Raw genomic sequence first — 12,798 nt, forward strand, 5'->3', positions numbered from 1 at the left:
GTGCAATCGTTTTATCCTACTGACAGTGTCCTTTGCTTGACAGAAGCTTTTCAGTGTCCCCGTTTGTTAATTGTTGATCTTTAGTGGCTGTGCTTTGCTGTTCTCTTCAGGAAGCTCTCCCATTCCCTGATGCATTCAAGGCTGTTCCCTACTTTCTTGCTCTCAGGTTCTAGTGAAGACACTTTCTTCTTCCAATTGTATACTTCTGGCTTCTTTATTGAAAATCGGATGTCCACAGGCATGTGGATTTAGGGCTAGGTCTTTGGATTCCGTTAGATTAAATTCCATTGATCGGTGTATCTGTATGCTAATACCATGCAGTTTTTGCTACTGCAGCTCTGTAGTACAGCTTCAGATCAGGGAAGATGATACTTTCAGAAGTTCTTTTATTATACAGGACTGTTTTAGCTATTGTGTGCTTTTTGTTTGTTTTTTCACATGAAGTTGAGCATCATTCTTTGAAGGTCTGTAAAGAATTGCGTTGGAATTTCAATGATGGAGAGTGCATCAAATCTGTAGATTGCTTTTGGTAGGATGGTCATTCTTACTATGTTAATCCTACCAACCCATGGGAGATCTTTATATCTTCTGACATCTTCTTCAATTTCATTCTTCAAAGACCTGAACATTTTATTACACAGGTCTCTCATGTTCTTGCTGAGATTGCCCTTAGATTCTCAGATACTCTTGTGAAGACAGTTTAGCTGATATTTTTTCCTCAGTCACTTGTCATTTCTATATAGGAGGGCTACTGTTTGTTTTTTACTTTATCTTATATCTAGCTACTTAGCTGAAGGAATTTATAAGCTTTAGGAACTTCCTGGTAAATTCCGGGGGTCACTTATGTATACTATCATGTTATCTGCAAATAGCAATACTTTGACTTCATTCCAATTTGTATCTGTTTGATCTTCTTGTTGCTCCAGCTAGAACTTCAGCTGCTATATCAAATAGATATGGAGAGAGAAGACAGCCTTGCCTTGTTCCTAGTTTTGGTGGAATTGCTTTGAGTTCCTCTCCATTGAATTTGGCGTTGGCTATTGACTTTACTATGTTTAGCTATGTCCCTTGCATCTATGATCTCTCCAAGATTTTTATCTGGAATGGGTGCTGGATTTTTGTCAAAGGCTCTTTTGATGTCTAATGAGATGATCACATGGTTTTCTTCTTTCAGTTTGTTTATATCATGTTTATATTATTACATATTATTACATTTTTTGTGTGTAATTCTTTATTGAATCTTCGTGTATCAGGATGACTGTGGCTTCATAAAATAAATTTGATAGTGTTGCCTCTGTGTTTATTTTGTGGGATAATTTGAGGAGTATTAATATTAGGTCTTCTGCGAAAGTCTGATAAAATTCTATGCTAAAACCATCTGACCCTGGACTTTTTGTTGTTGTTGTTGTTGTTGGTGGTGGTGGTGGTGGTGGTGGTAGTGGTGGTGGTGGTGGTGGTGGTGGTGGTATTTCCTTAGGGGTTACCAGTACATTTAAATTGTTTAGCTGATCTTGATTTAACTTTAGTAAATAATATCTATCAAGAAAAATTTCCATTTATTTCAGATTTTCCAATTTTGTGGAGTACAGGTTTTTGGAGTATAGCATAATCCTTTGGATTTCTTCTGTCTCTGTTATTATACCTTCCTTTCTGTTTCTGATTTTGTTGGTTTGGATATTCTCTCTCTGCTTTTCACTTAGGTTGGATAAGGGTTTGTCTGTCTCATTGATTTTCTTAAAGAACCAACTCTTAGTTTCATTGATGCTTTGTGTTGCTCTCTTCATTTCTGTTTTATAGATTCACCCCTGAGTTTGGTTATTTCCTGCCCTCTACTCCTTTGGGGTGTGTTTGCTTCTATTTGAGAGCTTTCTGATATGCTGTTAAGTTGCTAGTATGAGATCTCACTAACTTCTTTATGAAGGCATTTAAGTGCCATTAACTTCTGTCTTAGCATTGCTTTCACTGTGTCCCATAAGTTTGGGGCACTAATTTTTATTGAATTCTAGGAAGTCTTTATCCATTTTTTCCTTGACCCAGTGGTCACTGAGTAGAGTTGTTCAACTTCTATGAGTTTGTAGACTTTCTATTGTTTCTATTGCTGAAGTCCAGCTTTAATCCATGGTGATCTGACAGGATACAGTCCATTATTTCAATTTCCTTGTATCAGGTGAGACTGGCTTTGTGACCAAGTATGTGGTTCCTTTTTGAGAATGGTCCATGAAATGCTGTTAAAGAAGAAGTGTGTGTGTGTGTGTGTGTGTGTGTGTGTGTGTGTGTGTGTGTGTGTGTGGTGTGTGAGAGAGAGAGAGAGACAGAGACAGAGAGAGAGAGACAGAGAGAGACAGATAGACAGACAGACAGAGAGATGTTCTGGAGATAGTTAATAGTTCATTTGACTCATACTCCATTATTTGTTAACTCCATTATTTCTCCATTTAATTTCTGTCTGGATGATGTGTCCATTGAAGAGAGTGGGGTGTTAAAGTCTCCCACTATTAATGTATAGAGTTCAATGTGTGGTTTAAGTTTTAATAATGCTTTTTTTTTAACAAATGTGGTTGCCCTTGCATTCAGAATATAAATGTTAAGAATTGAATTGTCATCTGGATTTTTCCTTTGATGAGTATAAAATTTCCTTCCATGTCTTTTGATTAATTTTGGTTTAAAATCTATTTGGTTTAAATCTATTTTGGTTTAAATCTATTCTATATTAGAATATCTACACCAACTTGTTTCTTGTGTCCATTTGCTTGGAAAATCTTTTTCCAAAACTTTACTCTGAGATAATGTTTATCTTTGATGTTGAGGTGTGTTTCTTGTATACAGAAGGGTGGGTCCTGGTTTTATATCCATTCTGTTACCCTGTGTCTTTTTACCAGGGAATAGAGTCCACTGATATTGAGAGATATCAATAACCAGTGATTGTTAATTTTTAATGTTATTTTGTTGTAGCAGTAGTAGTAGTTGTTGTTGTTGGTGGTGGTGGTGGTGGTGGTGGTGATGGTGGTGCATATGTGTTTGAGAGCTTTCTGATATGCTATTAATTCGCTAGCATGGGATCTCACTAACTTCTTTATGAAGGCACTTAAGTGCCATTAACTTTCCTTTTAGCTGTTGTGAGACTGTTTATGGCCTCCATTTTCATTAATGTAGTTAGCTTCCTTAGATCAGAGCTTTTCTTCTAGAATTTTCTGTAAGGCTGGATTTGTAGATAGATATTATTTAAATTTGACTTTGTCATGAAATATATTATTTTCTCCATCTACAGTGATTGAAAGTTTTGCTGGTTATAGTAGTCTAGACTGGCATCTGTGGTCTCTTAAGAATCTTCAAGACATCTGCCCAGGCCTCTTGGCCTCTTTCCCTTGCAGCTCTCTTTATTCTGTGTGTTTAGTGATTGTGGTAATTCTGTGGCACAGGGACTTTCTTTTCTGGTCCACTTTATTTGATATTCTTTACACTTCTTTTATCTTTATAGGCATGCCCTTCTTTAGATTAGGAAAGTCGTCTTCTATGATTTTGTTGAATATTTTTTCTCAGATCTTGAGCTTGGATTCTTCTCCTTATTCTATTGCTATTATTATTAAGTTTGCCTTTTCATGGTGTCCTAAATTTCCAAGATGTTTTGTGTTAAAAATTTTTTAGATTTAACATTTTCTTTAGCCAACAAATCTATTTTTTCTACCATATTTTCAACCCCTCAGGTTCTTTCTTCTATCTCTTATATTCTGTTGGGGATGCTGAGTCTACAGTGCCTAGATTTTTCCATTTCCAGAATTTCCTCAGCTTGTATTTTCTTTATTGCTTCTGTTTCCATTTTCATGTCTTGAACAGTTTCCTTTACCTGTTTGTTTGTTTGTTAACAAATGAACGAAAAAGATCTCTTGGCATTCTTTAAGGGGTTCATTGATTTCCTCCAATTTATTGTTCATCTTTTCCTTGATTTCTTTAAGGGATTTTCTCCCATTTCTTCATCAATGATCTCTATCATCATCAGAAAGTTGGTTTTAAGGTCATTCTTAAATTTTTCTTATGCTCCAGCTGCTTTGGAATATTCCGGTCTTTCTGTCTCTGATGGTGCCATATTCCATGGCTGTCATTATATTCTTATGCTGGCATTTAGGCATCTGGGTCTGGGCGATTAAAGTTCTGTTTCCTCTTCGGTCTTCTTGTCTTTGTGGCCTGGACTTCTGATGACCTGCTTGAATGATGATCCACTAGGAAGTCTGTGCCCAGGTTTGGAGCTTGATTTCTGACAATCAGCTTTGCCTGTCATGCAATAGGGGGGTCTTTGTTCTTCTGACTAGTGTAACCTGCACCTGAGCAGCCTGAGTCTGGTGAAATTGGGGATAAGGACCAGTCTGAAGAGTGGCTGGTAAGGCGGGAGTGGAGAGGTTGTGGAATGTGTCTTTGGGGACCTAGCCTAGGGAGTAGGGCAGTTCGGCTGGCATGGCCTCACTCACCTGTCCTTCTGACTCCCGTCTTACTCTTGAGATAGGTTCCTCCACTGGTCGAGTGCTCTGGGATCCACCTGTCTCTACCCTGCCCATCCCCAACCCCCATGCTGGGATTCCCACACTGCCGAGCATAGCTTTTACCATGTATCCTGGATGTGTGGCCACACCAGTCCAACAATCACTACACAGTCTGAGAGTCCTCCCTCCAGCTTCTCAGTTGTTTCTCGCTTCAGAAATGATAGTTCCTTGCTGTGAGACGACCATCTCCACATCTAGTTAACACTTCTTTTTTCATGCTCTATAAAATAGATTTTTATTTATGCACAAAGGGGTAAGAGCATTAAATATTGGTTCTAAATGTTTAGATCTTGATTTTAGGGGGTTAGAGACATGAGTCTCAAAGTAAGAGTCTGTTTTTGTGGAGGACCAGAATTCAGTTCCCAATACCCCTGTGGGAGTCTCACACCTATCTATAACTCCAGATCCAGGGGATCCAGTGGCATCTTCTAACCACTTCAGACACAAGCACAAACACTCTCTCGCTCTTGCTGTCTCTCTCATATAAACACATACAGAAGAGAGAGATGCAAATAATAAAAATTTAAAAAGTATTTGACTTTAATTTTTAGTATGATGGTTATAAAGAAAGAAAGGAATAAAAAGATAAGCCCTCAGAGTCTGATTTTTGTCTTCCAGACACAGACCTGGAGCCCAGCACTGTGTATGAATATAGGGTTTCTGTGTGGAACAGCTACGGGCGAGGATTCAGCCAGTCTGTTAGAGCCAGCACAAGAGAAGATGTGCCTCAAGGCGTCACGGCCCCTAGGTGGGCTAGGACAGGCAATCATGAAGATGTTATTTTCTTGACGTGGAAGGAACCCACACAGTCAAATGGTATTGAGCTACTTCAAAAGTAGAATTACCAACTTTGTAACTTCCTACAGTTTGGAAATGACTGCAATCCACATTGACATGCCTCTATTCAGTGGGAACTGTTTACTGATAAAAGGAAACCCCTCGTGTCACTTCATTGCTCATCGTTTTGAGACAGAATAAAATAACAGTGCTAAAAATTATCCCTCAAACCTCCCGGACCATTGCACCTACCCGAGCTGCTTTCAAACAAGCAGATTATAGTTGAAATCAAAATTGTCCTATTATCGAAAGTAAATCCTTTTAGTCATGAACAGAGATAAACATAAATGACTCTGTTCTGCATCCTCCCTCTGGTAGTATCATTAAGAACTACTTGAACAAACAAACAAAAAACATGTTATATTTTAAAATGCTACAGTATCCCATTTCTTTTTTTTTTTTTTTTTTTTTTTTTTTTTTGGTTCTTTTTTTCGGAGCTGGGGACCGAACCCAGGGCCTTGCGCTTCCTAGGCAAGCGCTCTACCACTGAGCTAAGTCCCCAGCCCCCAGTATCCAATTTCTTTAGAAATTCCATGACAGGGCTGTTGAGACAGCTCAGTAGTTAGAGGACATGCTCCACCATGTCTAACTACCTGAGTTTGATCCCTGGGACCTGCATGGTAGGAGGAGAGAAATGACTCTACAAAGTTGTCCTCTGACCTCCATAAAGTTGACCTCTGACCTCTGACCTCCACACAAATGCACATAAACATATGCATGTGCATGAAGAAGTATGACTGGGAAAGTTCTATAGCATACTTGCTGTTTGAAAATATTTAAAGTGGCATGACACACAACAGTGTTGTTCTACCTTCCAGGTCCTATTACTCACTATATTCTCCTCCGAGACGGAAGGGAGCGCTTTCAGGGAGCAGCGCTGAGTTTCACGGACACACAGGGAATTCAGCCACTCCAGGAATATTCATACCAGCTGAAGGCTTGCACAGCCGCTGGCTGTGCCGACAGTTGCAAGGTGAGAAGAACTCACCTAACTGTGGGAAGAGTCGTCCAGGGTGAGGGCTGTGTGAACTCACATCCTAGGTATGATTTTTCCAGAGAACCATGTCTTCTTGGCACTGAGGAAAGTGTGTATCGTTGGGCGATGTTTACATGTGAAAGGGGAGATCCTCTCAGAGCCTTAACCACGTACTAGTCCTTCATTAAGAACAGTAAACTCTTAATTACCAGTGATTCTTTAGTAGCCCGTTCCCATTAATTATCTCTGGGCAGTCGCTGTGATAATTCCCCAGCCGGCCCAGCCGGCCTCACGACGAGGGTTGGTGTTAGTGCAAGAAAACAGTTCATGCCCAATAAATGTTCACATTAAGGCCAGGTCTTTACATCCTAAGTACACAGAGTTCATACGACATGAGAAGAAATTTGAGGGTAAAAAAAAAAATTCCAATTTTGAAAGAGACCAAGAGTTGAGTGGTAATGGCAGCTTTGAGAGGCACTTGGTGACAATGATTCCACACTGGCACAGGGATCAATACCCTCCTTTCCCAAGCAACAAAGTGTATCCTAACACTCTCAGGATCAGATGAGCCACCATGATGCAGGTTATTCTGAGGCCACCTATTGCGTTCTATTGCTTTCGCACTTGGCCCACGGACCTTCCTCTTTCCCAATGGCATGGCCATGTGACCATCCAGTCTTACACCTCTCAGATTCCAGAACGTTGAAGCAGACTTAGAAAACTCTTTACATCCTTCTTAGTCAAAGGTTCTTCATTATATGGTATAAAATGGGATAGGACAGTAGTATTCTACAAAGCCATAAAGTGTCCAAAACTACCCATCAGTTTATAATATCATGTCATCAAGATTTGCCCGCACTTAGAAAAACAAACATATGAAGGGGCCGTGTGGATAAGCGGTGTCAACCTTCAGCAGCAGCCTTGCTACAGAATAATAAAGGCCCAGATTTAGGTTCCTGGGAGCAGAACGAGAGGCTGGGAACGTAGTCAGTTGGTAAAGGGCTTGATTAGCCCTTTAGAGTCCTGGTTCAGTGCCCAGCCTGGCACTGCAGAAACCAGGCATGTGCTGCAATCCCGACCTTCCTAGGGGTGGCAGGAAAACCAGGAGTTGAAGTCATCTTCAGCGACAGTAAGTTTTGGGCCCACTACACATAGCATCTTGAAAAAGAATGGCAAAGATGTGACAAGATACAGGTGACATAATATGCAGGACTTGATGTGAACTCCGTGCAGAATATACAGGTATGTCCAACCTGCAGCCCATGTTAGAATATGCCCCCTGAGGTTGCTGTGACTGAGCCCCAAGACTAAACCAGGAACTACTTAAAACACGAGGGTTTTTTGGCAATTTTTTTCTGTGTTTCTCAAACACAAAGTCTGTAGATGGCAGTCACAGTGTCAAAAGGTGGGATGCCCAGAGAAGAAGAAAGGGAAGTGTTACATTTAGTCACAGTGTCAAAAGGTGGGATGCCCAGAGAAGAAGAAAGGGAAGTGTTACATTTAGTCACAGTGTCAAAAGGTGGGATGCCCAGAGAAGAAGAAAGGGAAGTGTTACATTTAGTCACAGTGTCAAAAGGTGGGATGTCCAGAGAAGAAAGGAAAGTGTTACATTTATTGATCAGGTTAGCAGCTTCAGCTCTTTGTAGGTGCGGTTGCTATGTTCCCGGCAGAAACAAAGATGTTACAACAGTAAGATTATCTCCTAGCCTCTCTAAACCATTTAAGAGAAGGAGCAGATAGCAGGGAGGCGGAGGCAGATGCCGTTTGTCACTGTAAATGAAAAAGTGCTGCATGCTAGACCAGTGCTGTGCAAGAAGTTACAGCGGTAGGATTAGATGTGACCACCAAAGGCACCAGGGAGAAACAAGCAGAGGGCCCGGTGGTGAGTGGTGGAGACTGCCTCGAAAGGGAGCAGAATGGAAACTCCAAAAGGGAGACTGAGAAGAAACAATGTGTTTTAGGGGAAATTAGTCAGGCGCCACTTCACAGAAGCTGGCTTTGTGGGAAGCAGCCTGGGATACACCCTGGCCAACAGAATGGCTCTAATGTTCTTCCTTCCTGGGGGTAAAACTTCAGGAGACTGGGTTTGGCAAGAGCCACACCACACTCTCAATCCGACCCATCAGCCACCACACACTCAGGCAGTTTTGTTTAATAGAGCCTCAGGGATAACCAAGCCCACTACTACCACCACCACCACCGCCGCCGCCCTGCTGACAGATGGCAGCTGATTGGCTCAATGAAAGTTATGGTCTGAACAGTCCTTGAACAATTCTGCATTTGCTCATAGCAGGGCCTGTGTCTACCAGATGCTAGAACAATTGGTTAAAACAAGAAACCAGGTTCATCCTGGGGGAAACACATCCCTAACAGCAAGTGTTGTTGGTTTGGGATAAGTGTATTTTGACATCCATTTTTTGATCCATGCCTTGACACCTTGGACTCAGTAACTGGCTGATTTTTTTTTCTTCTTACCAGGCTTGGTTCTTTTTCTAGAACATTGGTACAGATAGCATGCAGTCGTCTCGGGAAGAATACAGGGAAATCTGCCCTTTATGCTGCTTAAAGCATGCTCTGCGCAAGCAAGTTCAGATGTAGCTCTTGCTCCATATTTACCGATGCTTAACTTTACAAAATCAGGCTGTTAAAATGCAAAGACACTGATGGGCCATATGGAAGACAGTTCTCCAGGAAGACAGTCTGCCAGGCAGGTCGCACTTGTTTAAACTGAGAGCTGCACTCCGCCTTTCAAAATTGTTGCCGGACCTGTTGTGATAAATAGTCGTTGGAGACTTGTATAATGTATTCAAGGTCAGATTTCATTGTTCAAATAAGATGAGAGGGAAGGAACGGAAAGTGGGGAGGGACCGCTTCTCCCCGCCTTTGCTAATGATATGCCACGCCAGACAGCAAGGCTCTAAAGCAAAAGCGACATTTTCATTGATCAGGATTCCTCGTGGACAATGGCAATAAACAGCCGTTTAATTTCTGTGCTCACAGGTAGTCGCCACTGCCACCCGAGGAGTCCTGGAGAGTGTCCCACCACCAAACATCACAGCCCAGAGCCCGGAGACCCTGCACCTCAGCTGGAGTGTCCCTGAGAAAAGGAATGATGCCATTAAAGAGTACCAGCTCTGGCTGGATGGGAAAGGGCTCATCTACACTGACACAAATGACAGGAGGCAGCATACGGTCACAGGTGACAAAACGGGAAATCTACTGGAGGAGGCTGTCATTGCAGTGGTGTTGGGGCGAGCCTCCCAGGGGTGTGTGTTTGATATATGAGGTCACTCCGAAAGGACACGTTCTCTTGACATATGGTCAGGTCCCACTTATCCATGCTAATCGAAGAGCCCACACTGGCAGCAATAAGCCAAGGCCGCGGAGAACTTCAGAAATAATTTATATTTGGCTTTGATACGCAGTGTGTGGAGAGGGGGCTCGTGTCGGTATCAACTTTTATTTTGTCTTTTTTTTTTTTAAACAACAGTATTCTGCGTTTTTATTCCTCGGGGAAAATTCACTGGGCTCCCTGGGTCAGCCGAGTAAGGATGAGGAGAGAGAGGAAAGCCAGCACTTAGAGGCTGACTGGGGCTCCAAAGTGAATAGCTTAGCACTCACTCATTGGCAGTTGCCTGCTCGGGACTTCCTGTCATTATTACTTCTGTTAATTACCAGCCGCCGTCTTATTTTGGCTGTGTATAGTATTGTCATTGTTATGGTAGTACAGTGGAGGAGCAAAATGTTAGCTCGACCCTCCTAGTGATCGTAATAACTATTTCATTTGAAGAGAAAAATGTGTTTTCTTATCACCTTGTTGAACTTAATCATAGACTTCATACCACCTGGTAATTTAATACTTGGTTTTGGTTCTGTCTGTCTGTCTGTCTGTCTGTCTGTCTGTCTGTCTCTCTCTCTCTCTCTCTCTCTCTCTCTCTCTCTCTCTCTCTCTCTCTCTCTCTCACCTCCTTCACTAGCAAATGCAGGCTGTAGGAGAGCAGGGACCTGTCCTGTCTGTCAGGTGCTACACTTCTAATACCTAAACCCATAAACCCATCATCATCAGCAGGCTGATGGGAGCTGAGTAACTTGGGGGGCAGGGGTGGTGGTGATAGATAAGCTAAGAGATCTCAAACACCTGTGTGCATTAATTCAGTTCTCAAACCTAAGAGGGCAGAGGTGATTCTTAGCTCTGTTTTATTGGTGGGGGGACCATTTTTGGAGACAGAACCATCTAGTTTAGTCTTGGGACTCAATGAGTCACTACAAACAAACCTCGAGGTTTGAGGCTCTGAGACCAGGATTTTCCAAACTGTCACTATTTCTCTCACTCTACGACTTCCCAAAGCAATGATCTCTTTCTGCTCAGCTCTGTGCTTTCAACAAGTATTCATCAAGCAGCTAACAAAACTTTCAGGAAACCCCAGAAATATCTAGAAAGATACGCCTGCATTTTCAGGAGCCAAAATGTACGTTGCACTCTGGGCATGGCGTGAGGCTCCATGATTTTCTGCTCTCTGAGCAAGCCTTGATTGACAAGATTGCTGCTGTTTTTACAGAGCCCCCACAGGTCCTAGGGAGACACTCCACGCATGCTTGCAAGCCTGCACATCTTACTCGGCATCTAGAGATCGTGAGCTGACCCTGAGATAGTATGGGAAGGGAACAATTTTGTCAGCTCAACCATCTAGCTGGTTTCTCTCATCTTATTAAGCACAAATAACGCACTAGAGAATTGTTTCAGGTAATAAACTTCACCTTTATCGATGGCTGTATCATCCTAAAGGACAGCTGCATTCTGACTCATTTGCTCCTCACCACATCCCTGTAACTGAGGGAAGCTTGTAGCATCCCTGCTTAAAAGGTGAACAGAACTCACCCACTCAGAGTGTTCACAGCATTGACTGGCTCTATCTATAAAGGAATCAGAATGGCGTGCGTGCGTGCGTGCGTGCGTGCGTGCGTGTGTGTGTGTGTGTGTGTGTGTATGCACGCGCGTGTGCACATACACATACAAATGTGTATACAAATATGTGCCTATTGCTACCCAATGGTTATCGTCTCGATAATACATAAAACTTTTAAGTAAGATGGGGAGTGCTGAGAAGATGGCTCAGAGGGTAAAGTGACCGCTGCAAGTGTTGACATTAAGAAGAAGACAGCCGGGGTTGGGGATTTAGCTCAGTGGTAGAGCGCTTGCCTAGCAAGCGCAAGGCCCTGGGTTAGGTCCCCAGCTCCAAAAAAAAAGGAAAAAAAAAAAAGAAGACAGCCAGTTGCTGAGGTGACATGCATCTTTAATCCTAGCGCTGGCTTGTAGGAGGCAGGCAAGGAGACAGGAAGATTCCCCGGAGCTCACTGACCAGCCAATGGAGCCAAATTGGTCAGCACCAGGTTCAGTGAGAGACCCCGAATAAAGTGGAGAGCAATGGAGGGAGACGCTTGATGTTGACCTCTGACCTCCACAAGCACAGGCAAACTCTACACACACTCACTTCTCACAGAGAACAGTCAGTTAATTAGCATTGTGGCCTCCAAGATGCCCTTGGTGGAGGGAAGGCTGCCGGTAAAGGTCTGAAGGCGTGGGCCCAGCACAGGGTGCATGGCTGGAAATGTAGAGGACTTGGTATTGTAACTGAGTGTGAGTTAAAACCCAAAAATATCAGCAAAAGCCACCAAAACCATGTCCCAGCTCACACTAGTTTGACAACAAGCTGAGACAAAGCTGAGGAGCTGTGGCCCAGTGGTCACTGTCTCCTCAGGTCCCCCGGCTGTGAATTGTTGCCAACCGTACTGGTTTGCATCAGAGACTGGCTCTGAGATGCCAGCAAACCAAATTCAATTATAACGTACAAAGCCACAGGATGGACAGCCTCATTAATTATAAAATAATTGCCAAGTCCTCTCTTTGAATCCCTTTGCTCCTCTGAATCTTCCTTCCATTGTCATTCCCAATCAATATTTTCATGTCAAAGAGGAATTTATACACCCACGTTGGTGCCAGAGGTCCTTGCATTAGAATAGGGATTTTAAAGTCTTCCTATATAAGTTAAACTTTTTACAGAGATCACGAAGTAAAAATAATTCCTGAGAAGTCCTATTTTATATTTCTTTTACTAGTTTTGAGATGTTTTTCCCTACAGGGGTCTGCGTTTGCATCATTTATACCTCCTCTCTGTCCTTCCCACACCTCCCGCTTCCCCAGCCTCCTCCCGTATTTGTCTTTAGTTCCTATTTTTTTACATATATGTGTGTTCACATGTATGTATTAATACTGCATGCTGAATTCAGACATGCACGTATTTGGGGCTGACTACCTTGGTAACCTCTCAGGAGGGTCCTCCCTCGGGAAGTCTGGTTGTGTAGCCGCTCAGTGCCTGCAGTGCCTCATCTAGGGGCTGGGCCTGGTGAGATGTCCGCCATCTACACTGGGAAGTCAGTGGATGGTCAACT

The 12,798-nt window shown here is 42.7% G+C and overlaps 1 protein-coding gene across 1 annotated transcript in view; it reads left to right on the plus strand.

Annotated features, from left to right (window-relative positions):
• Window positions 1–12,798, plus strand: part of Ush2a (usherin) — a 666,484-nt gene that overhangs the window by 523,856 nt on the left and 129,830 nt on the right. The window contains exons 52-54 of the mRNA NM_001302219.1: window positions 5,154–5,351; window positions 6,191–6,345; window positions 9,349–9,547. Coding sequence (NP_001289148.1) covers window positions 5,154–5,351; window positions 6,191–6,345; window positions 9,349–9,547 — 552 coding nt within the window. The remainder of the gene's footprint in view (window positions 1–5,153; window positions 5,352–6,190; window positions 6,346–9,348; window positions 9,548–12,798) is intronic.

The sequence above is a fragment of the Rattus norvegicus genome, chromosome 13 (assembly GCF_021556685.1).
Source record: "Rattus norvegicus strain SHRSP/BbbUtx chromosome 13, alternate assembly SHRSP_T2T, whole genome shotgun sequence".
NCBI lineage: Eukaryota > Metazoa > Chordata > Mammalia > Rodentia > Muridae > Rattus > Rattus norvegicus.